Source organism: Oryzias melastigma, linkage group LG16 (genome assembly GCF_002922805.2).
Source record: "Oryzias melastigma strain HK-1 linkage group LG16, ASM292280v2, whole genome shotgun sequence".
Taxonomy (NCBI): domain Eukaryota; kingdom Metazoa; phylum Chordata; class Actinopteri; order Beloniformes; family Adrianichthyidae; genus Oryzias; species Oryzias melastigma.
The window spans coordinates 4,395,733-4,405,311 of NC_050527.1; the positions used below are offsets into that span (position 1 = coordinate 4,395,733).

General features: G+C 35.0%; 1 protein-coding gene across 1 annotated transcript in view; it reads left to right on the plus strand.

Annotated features, from left to right (window-relative positions):
• LOC112143793 (meprin A subunit beta) overlaps positions 1-9,579 on the plus strand; it is a gene marked incomplete in the record, with an annotated part of 20,208 nt that extends 10,629 nt beyond the window's left edge. The window contains 12 exon segments of the mRNA XM_036216009.1: positions 1,159-1,389; positions 1,518-1,964; positions 2,057-2,227; positions 3,676-3,778; positions 3,918-4,037; positions 4,486-4,596; positions 4,967-5,041; positions 5,672-5,791; positions 6,419-6,538; positions 7,456-7,575; positions 8,058-8,177; positions 8,711-9,579. Of these exon segments, the coding sequence (XP_036071902.1) occupies positions 1,159-1,389; positions 1,518-1,964; positions 2,057-2,227; positions 3,676-3,778; positions 3,918-4,037; positions 4,486-4,596; positions 4,967-5,041; positions 5,672-5,791; positions 6,419-6,538; positions 7,456-7,575; positions 8,058-8,177; positions 8,711-8,789 (1,817 nt within the window).

The window sequence follows — 9,579 nt, forward strand, 5'->3', positions numbered from 1 at the left end:
AGTACCCCTTAAAATGCTGATGTCCAAATCAAATCGTAAAAAAAAAATCTGTTTCTCTGTTTCTCTCTCTTGTTTAAACTCTCAAAGTTCAAACCTTCTTAGAAAAATAAGTCCAGTTTAATAGAAAGAACCAAAGATCTGATCTCGATCAAAGATTTACGCAGATCAGCAGAGCTGCACACATGGAGACGCGGCAGGGAGGAGATGACTGAGAAGGTCTCCAGCCAATCATGACAGAGAACAGGCTGCACTGTTCGAAAATACGCAGCAGCACAATTGCTCTGAAAGAATCAGCAAGACAAAACAAAAAAAACATTACTCTAAAAACTCTCAGCACCAGCCCCTCACAACCCATAAAAATAAGCGGGCTTACATGAGCTGACATAGACATTTGAGAACAGCCTCTTCAAGGACGAGTCTGCGCTGCTAGCATCACCCCCCGACTAACACAAACACCTACTTTCTGTGTGAAGCTAACAGTGATCAGCAAAACACTTCTATTTTAAATGCACAATACTGTATGGTTCTAATTGTTTTCCGTTTTCAATGGCTGCAGGGTCTAACAGGCATTTGATAAAAAAAAAAAAAAAAGAATTTCCTCCCAGGGGATTAATAAAGTATCTTGATTGATTGATTGATTTGTAACTTTATAGGCCTGTCTAGTTTCCGGGTTCCTTTAAAAGCAAATAAAAAAAAGTTCCAGAATTGTATTATTACTACACGGAACTATATTTATATAGATTGCAAATCAGCAATCTTGGACGTCACGAATATTTATACTCAAATTTTTGGGAGTACCTAGCTACTCGGATACTCATTACAGCCCTGCCAGAGGTAATATATGATACATTACTCTAAAATGCTTAATAAAAAGTGTGGTATATGCCCTTTAAGTTTAATTTTGCAATCTGGAAAATGAAAACATACAATATATTAAAAAAACAAACAATACATGTCATAATTTAGAAAAGAGGAAATTAAGTGCTTTAAATTGTATTATGTGAAACAAAAAAAAAATGCATGGTCTGAAAATGCAAAGGAAACCAAAACATTTCTAAAATTCACTAGCCATTGATGAGGAACAAATGTTTTCCATAAATACATTTAGTATAATTGATGAAAGTGGGATCCATTGTAACACTGTTTTTGTTATTATAGGTGGAGAAGTAGGCTACTTCATGCATGTTAGCACAGCCACAGGTCAGGAGGGAGACACAGCACAACTGGAAACTCAGAGGATGACTCCCAAAAGAGACTGTCATATCCAGTGTCTCCAGTTCTACTATTACCACAGTGGAAATGAGTCTGATGTTCTCAACATCTGGATCAGAGAGTTTGAGAATGAACAGGACTCAACAGGAACCCGACGCCTCATAGGGCAGATCACTGGTAAAGAAACATCTGAACTTTTGATTTTTTTTAAAATATTATCTCAGTTTGGCAACTCTTGTTCCAAGCTCACCTATAATATCTATATATAAGGAACTTCAGTCATATTTCAAACTTTTTCCCATTAGGTTCCCAAACATCTCACTGGAGGCTTCATCATGTTTCCTTAAATGCGTCTAAGAGCTTCCAGGTGGTGTTTGAAGCTCAGAAAGGAGCAGGACTTTCTACAGGAGGCTTCTCAGTTGATGACATCAATCTGTACGAGACTGAATGTCCACATTTACCACTGCAGATTGATGACTTTGAGAGAGTGCTGAAGACTAGTGTCTCAGGATCCCGCATATACAGTTCACGGCAGTACTCCAGTGAGGGTTATGCTTACCGGTTTGCTGTTATATTTTATAAGACATATTTTGGACTGTTCGTGCAACTCTTGTCTGGTGATTATGATGGTCAGTTAGAGTGGCCTTGTTTAGGAAGACAAATATTCTTTCAAATGCTGGATCAGACTCCCAACATTCAGCAGCAGATGTCAAAGCGGTCGAGTTTCACCACAAGTGGAAATGATCCCTCTGGTGAGGTCACGAGAACATCAAAAATGTGCACAGGCAAAGTAAATCTTTTAACTTCATACTTAATTTACTGTTATTTTGTTTGTCATTGACAGCTAGGTGGAACAACCCTCGTGAGACTGGAACTCAGCAGTTTGTAGATGAGAATAATCAAGCAGTCTATGGTGGACCACTTATAGGTTTCGGATCTTTTGCTATTTTGGAGAAAACACAAGATGGAGAGTTTCTCAAAGGAGGAAGTGCTGTCTTTGCTCTTAACTTTCAAGGTAGGTTAACAATTTTACTAAGTTAACTAAAAAGAAAAAAAAATAATCCAGGTGATTGTCAGGTGGGTGTGGTTTAAAAATTATTATACCACACCTTAAAACCTAAAAATGAAGTTCTCGTCACAAAGTCCAAATGTTCACTTCATTTGCCTCTATCACAACAGTTGGTATTTCAATTATTACCATGTTTTTAAAAAGTAAAAACTTTTTTTTTTTTTTAACATAGTCATAACTTGTTCCACAGTTTATTAAAGCGGTAAGGTTGCAGAAAAGACAAGTGATTTTATAGTTTTATTTAACCTATTTGATTAATTATGTATTTTTAAACCCTGGGAGGAAGCAGAAGAGAAATATATAAGAGAATATGAGGAGAAAATAAGGCTAAAGGTTGAATTGAATAATTAAGACGACTTACTTTCTGTGAAACAAACTTACTTCATCACCAGTAGAAAAACAAGTGGTAAGAGATAAACTTTCTCTCTGAACTGATTCTTTACTTAACCTATCATGACAATCAGCATTCATATTGCTTTCTTTTGGAGCTGCAGTTGAGGTTGGTGCCAATATCAACACCTCACACCAAATATCAAATGTTTTTTTTGTGAAAAAGTGTCTCAAACCAAATAAAAAAACAAGATTAAAGTACTAAAAATTAATTTAAGTAAGTGATAATACCTGACAAAGAGTGCATTATGAGAAACTAACGCACAACTCGAAGGCCTGAACCGTCCAATGTGAAGCAAAAAGAAAAATAAAATAAAATAAATAAATATACAATTAAAATATAATTTAATAAACAATCAATCAAGAAACTGGTATTTGTACGTATATATCTATCAATAAAACAATACATTAATAATCAAGTCACAACCAGTTGAGGAAATAAATAAATTCATTAACATGGAAACCTTCCAATCAGGTCGGGATCATTGGTGAAGGCAATCACTGATTTTAATTGCACCCCTCTTAGTACCTACACCACAGACTAAATATCGACATAAACAAATAGATTCACCTAAGGCCCTTTGGTGGACACGTTTGTGCGATCAGATTCCGCTGTTGAAGAACGAAGGAGCCTGTATCGGCCCAGTCCACCTTGAGGTGGAACGTGTCCCTGCCTTGGTGGGGGTTTCGGCTTTGCGTGCGCTCTGGTCCTACTTTTCTTTGATTAGGGGACTGTCGGGTCTGGTCCTCCGGCTCTGTCTCCGTGGTGAGGGTCTGATGCGTGTTCAGGCTTCGTCAGGCATTATACCTTATGTGTTTCATTTTTTTCATCACAGCTTCACTCTGATTTGTAATTTACAGTACATAGAAGTAAAGATAAGAATGGAGTTTCAGCTATTTTAGTTTGTATCGAGACAAAAACAACAACTCAAACACACTCTCATTGTCCAAGAATGTCGTCGCCTAATTTATGCCATTATTTATTGTTTTTAATCTTTTCTTAGATCTCAATCCACTACTAAATGGAAGTTCTCTTGCATGTCCTCAAGTAAGACCAATAAACTTTACCCCTTATCCCACCAATGACGATGGACGCCCATGTTCATGGTAGGACATGTTAAATAAAGTGTAGCTATATTATAGTGCCAACTTTGGATGACAAAAAATCATTTAAGTATAATTTAAAGTCATTTGTGAACCAATATTATTAAGTTGGTCCTATCTAGTAATGCTGTAAATTCTGCAGGACAACATCAAGTGCTCAATTTCCCATGACTACACCTTCATCCACCAATGGACCATTTGTACACAACTCCACTAAATATCCCTCAACTTCACCAAATCCTACTGATAAAGTTGATGACAGGTAACTTACCATTTTCCTCTAATTTTCCTCTAGTTACAACTTTTAGTTCTAAGTCATGAAAATGTCAAGTGGCTGAAGATAATATTGTGTCATGGAAAAACCTCAAGTATACCCTTAAAAACACAATTAGTTAAAAGCAGTGTTTTTAGCCTAAAGCGCTTTTGGATTTGCAATGGCATTGAGCGCTACATATATTTGATGCCCACAGCTGTAAAAAGCATTATCTGTAAGGAATTTAAAATGTGACTAATACTCTGAACACCCCTTTGGAGATTAAGAAAGCACATACAAATTGAATTGGATCTTGGGACAATATGCTTAAATAAAGTGTAGTTTTATCATTGTGCCAACTTTGGATGTTAAAAATGCATTTGACTGTAATCTAAAAACTGTTTTTGAACTATTAACATTAAGTTGCTCTTAAATAATAATGCTGTAAATTCTGCAGGACAACATCAAATACTCTATTACCCATAACTACACCTCCATCCACCAATGGACCATATGTTCACAGCACAACTAAATTTCCCTCAACTCCACGAAATCCTACTGATGACAGGTACTCTACCATTTTTTTCCTAATATTTCTCTATTTTTAAATAATTCCAAAAAAGTCACAGAAATATGGAGCTGAGTGAAAAAACTCAAGTGTTTTCTTAAAAACACAATTGCTCAACATCAGTGTTTTTAGATAAAGGCGCCTTCGGATTTTCTAAGGCACCAAGTGCTATAAATATATTGCCCACAGAAATAAAAACCATTGTCTATAAATGATTAAAAAAATGAGACCACAACTTCAAATGCCTCTTTGAGGCTGTAGTTTTAATAGTCAAAAATTGTTAGATGTTACATTTAAGTATGATTTTGAAATTGGTTTATAACTAATATCATTTAGTCGCTCTTGTCTTACAATGCTTTGAATTCTGCAGGACAACACAAAGAACTCCATTTCCCATGACTACACCTCCAACACAACCAAATCCTACTGATAATTTTTATGATGGGTAACCTACAATTTTTTCTGATTTTCTTTTTAACGTATGCTTTAAAATCATAAGAAATGTCTGTGGGATGAAGATAATTTTGTGCTTTTATGAAAAACCTCACGTATACCCTTGTAACCCTTCCGCTCTCCCAGGCTTGTTTACATTTAAAGTGGGGTCATCTGGACCCCAGAAGACAGTGCGCTGAACTTTTTTTTTCAATGATTGTCAATCTTTACTGGTGTCCAATGACAGACATAAGGTCTTGTCCACCTTTGACATGGAAGGGCTAATGCCTCAATGTAAGGGTGGGGTCATCTGGACCCCATAAGAGAGCACGAGGGTTAAACAAAATTAATCAAAAGCAGTGATTTCAGCAAAGGTGCCTTTGGATTTGCTAAGGCACTAAGGACTACAGATAAGCATTATCTGTAAGAAATTCAAAATGTGACCAGAACTCTACACACCCCTTTGGAGATTAAGCAAACACAGATGACCTAAAATGAGTTTTGGGACATTTGGTTAAATAAAGTGTAGTTTTATCATTGTGCAACTTTGGGTGTAAGAAATGCATTTGAGTATGATTTTAAAACAATCATATGCTTGTCATTATTTAGTTGCTGTTACCTAACATTGTTGTAAATTATGCAGGACAACATCAAGTACTACATTTCCCATGACTGCTCCTCCAGGAACCAGTGGACCATTTGAACACAAGACCACTAAAAACCCCTTAACTTCACCAAATCCTACTGATGAAGTTCATGACGGGTAACCTATCATTTTCTCTTATTTTACTCTACTTGTAAGTTAAGTTTCAAAGTCATAAATATTATTAGTGGGCTGAAGACAATGTGGTATTTTGGAAAACCTCAAGTATGCCCTTTTAAACACAATTAACCCTCTCAGGGCATACATTGCAGATTTGCAAAAGCTAAAAGCTAGCTACCTTAGCTTCTATTAATACCATATTCAAGTCTTTATCACGCAGGGTCAGTGTTGCAAATGATAAGGTCTCTCTCAAAAAAGGTGAGAATTGTATATGAAATTTTTTAACAAATATTAAAAAAAAAAATTCTGTCACTAAAACTTAATTTGAGCAAAATGTGCCTTTGGATTTGCTAAGGCACTAAGGACTACTGATATGTGATGCCCCCAGCTGTAAAAAGCATTATTTGTAGGAAATTCAAAATGTGACCAGAACTTTACACACCCCTTTGGAGATTAAGAAGGCACAGATGACCTAAGCTGAGTTTTGGGACATTTGGTTAAATAAAGTGTAGTTTTATCATTGTGCCAACTTTGGGTGTAAGAAATGCATTTGAGTATGATTTTAAAACAATTATATGCTTGTCGTTATTTAGTTGCTGTTACCTAACATTGCTGTAAATTATGCAGGACAACATCAAGTACTACATTTCCCATGACTGCTCCTCCAGGAACCAGTGGACCATTGGTACACAAGACCACTAGAAACCCCTTAACTTCACCAAATCCTACTGATGAAGTTCATGATGGGTAACCTATCATGTTCTCTTATTTTACTCTACTTGTAAGTTAAGTTTCAAAGTCATAAATATTATTAGTGGGCTGAAGACAATGTGGTATTATGGAAAACCTCAAGTATGCCCTTTTAAACACAATTAACCCTCTCAGGGCATACGTTGCAGATTTGCAAAAGCTAAAAGCTAGCTACCTTAGCTTGTATTAATGCCATATTCAAGTATTTATCCCACAGGGCCAGTGTTGCAAATAATAAGGTCTCTCTCAAAAAAGGTGAGAATTGTATATGGCAATTATCACCAAATATTAATTTTTTTTCTGTCACTAAAACTCAATTTGAGCAAAAGGCGCCTTTGGATTTGCTAAAGCCATGAGTTCTGAATGCCATGAATAATGTTAAAATCATTATCAGTAAGTGATTGAAAGGTGGCCACAACTCCAGTAAGCCCTATTGGGATTAAGCAAGCATGCATGAATTGAACTGACTCTTTGAACATTTGATTGAAAAAGTGTAGTTTTATCTAGTGCTGCCTGGGATTTAAACTTTTGGGGCGATTAATTCATTGCGACCTGTAAATAATGTAATTGGTCGATTTTAAAAGCAATATTTTAACTTAATGAGTTGGTTTAATATTTATCTATTCTGTAAATGACCATGGTAAAAGCAGGAAAATGCTCTTCCAAGTGTGCATTGTAAGAAATGAACAGGCTTCTGGGAAGGAAGAGATTAATGCAAATTTAAAAAACAATAATGCACTAAAATGTCTGTAATTATATAATTGCAATTAATGCAATAGTTTGACACTTCTAGTTTTATCATTGTGCCACCCTTGGATGTTAACAACTCATTTGAGTATGATTTTAAAACAAATTTCTGACTATTGTGTTTGTATTTCATTTTATCTAACAATGCTGTTCTATAAATTCTGCAGGACAACACCGGGAACTCCATTCCCCATGACTACACCTCCACCCACCAATGGACCATTTGTACATAACACAACTAAACTTTCCTCAAGTTCACCAAATCCTACTGATGAAGTTGATGACAGGTAACTTACCTTTTTCTTTTATTTTACTCTAATTTTAACTTTTAGTTCAAAGTCAGATAATATTGAGCTATTATAAAAAACCTTAAGTGTACCCTTTTTAACCCAACTACCACAAAGTAGTGTTTTTAACCAAAGGTCACCTGTGGAATTGCTAAAGCACTGAGTGCTGCAAATATATGCTGCCCACAGCTTTAAAATGCATTATCTGTAAAGAATTCAAATTATGACCACAACTCCATACACACCTTTGGGGATTAAGAAAACATGTCTGACTTAAACTGAAATCTTAATAATTTAAATGTGACCGCATCAACATCCTTTTGGGAGTAAGCAAGCATCCATGAATTTAACTGAATCTTTGGTTATTTGGTTGAACACAATATATATTTAACACTGTATGTTAAAAGTTCCTTTGAGTTTTATTTAAAAAATAACTATTATAATTTATTCCAACTCATTTTATGATGTTGTAAATTCTACAGGACCACACCAAGAACTAAATTCCCCATGACTAGGCCACCAGTCACCAATGGATCATTTGTCCACAACACAACTGAATATTCATCAACTTCACCAAGTCGGCCAGATAGGGATGACGACAGGTAACCTACCATCTTATCTCATTTTACTTTTTTTTCTTTATAGCTGTTGTTCCAAGTTACAGAAAATTTCACGGGGCTGAAGATAATTTTGTGACAGCGTCAAAAACCTTATAAAACAATTATTCAGAGTTTTCCATAGCAAACTGTTTTAAAGGTTCTTTTAGGTTTCCTAAGGCACTGAGTTCTACAGATTTTTTACTTACCGCAGTAATAAAAAGCATAATCTCTAAAGAATTCAAATTCAATTTCTAACAGCCTTTTAGGGATTAAGAATGCATGCTTGAATTAAACTGATTTTGTGAAAAGCTTTGAAAACCAGTAGGACAGATGACAAGGTAGCAACAGTGTTATGTTGTAACAACAATGACATAAATTGGCATTATTTTTCTACTTCATGTTAGCTACATATTAAGGCAAACCAAAATTCATTTCACAGATGTGAACAATATGAAGTTATAAGATGTGGTCCAAAAGATAGACAGATGGATGCAACAAATAAATAAATGATTATTTTTCTCTTTCTTCTGCTGCAGCATCTTTTGCCACTCGCCTGACATGATACCCTCTGTCACCATCATCTTCCTCCTTGTCCTGATGATTCTGGCGCCTTAATGTGGATGTTTTTCACTTTTTATATGATTAAAGAATAAGGTGATTAAATCAATTCAGTCTGGAATTTGTATGGTTTAATTGCAATATTAAAAGATCCTTCTATCAGGAACAACAAACACTGACATAAAAGAAAAATGATATTGATAAGAAGGTGGATAATTTTTTTTTTTTTTTTTTAGATAATCAGTTAATAGATTTGTATCAACTGCGAAATGGAAAGCATAAAACTAGAATAAGAGTCATTTACATAAGAAGTTAGTTTCTTTTTAGCCATAAATTTGTGGCCAGTTGTTTCAAATTTTGAAAACATTTTTAAATAGAAGTGAAAGGGTATTTTTAATTTGTAAATGATGTATGGGAGAAAAATTCTTAAGCTTCTCCACACATAACCTTAGCTTGTTACTTTTTCATTTATGTAAGATCGATTAGAAAGGGATGTTACGCAATTTTTTTTTTCACTGTGATTCATCAGACACTTGATGCTGAATGATTTTCCTGATATAAATATGGTGTTCATGGGGATAGATTTTTAAACGATGTGGCTTACTGAGCCCTGAGCAGTTTTCATTGAACTATAGCCTAAGATAAACACTGACTTATGATAACAGTTGGAAACTTTCACAAATGTTTGTTGTGTTTTACTGAAAATCTTATGAACAAATAAATATATGACAAAAAATTGTAAAAACTGTGTGGTCTTTGAACATAAATGAATATATTTTACTATGTACAACTTTCTTCAGCACTGTATAAATGCTAACACTACTGACACAATGATCAGATTGGTCTT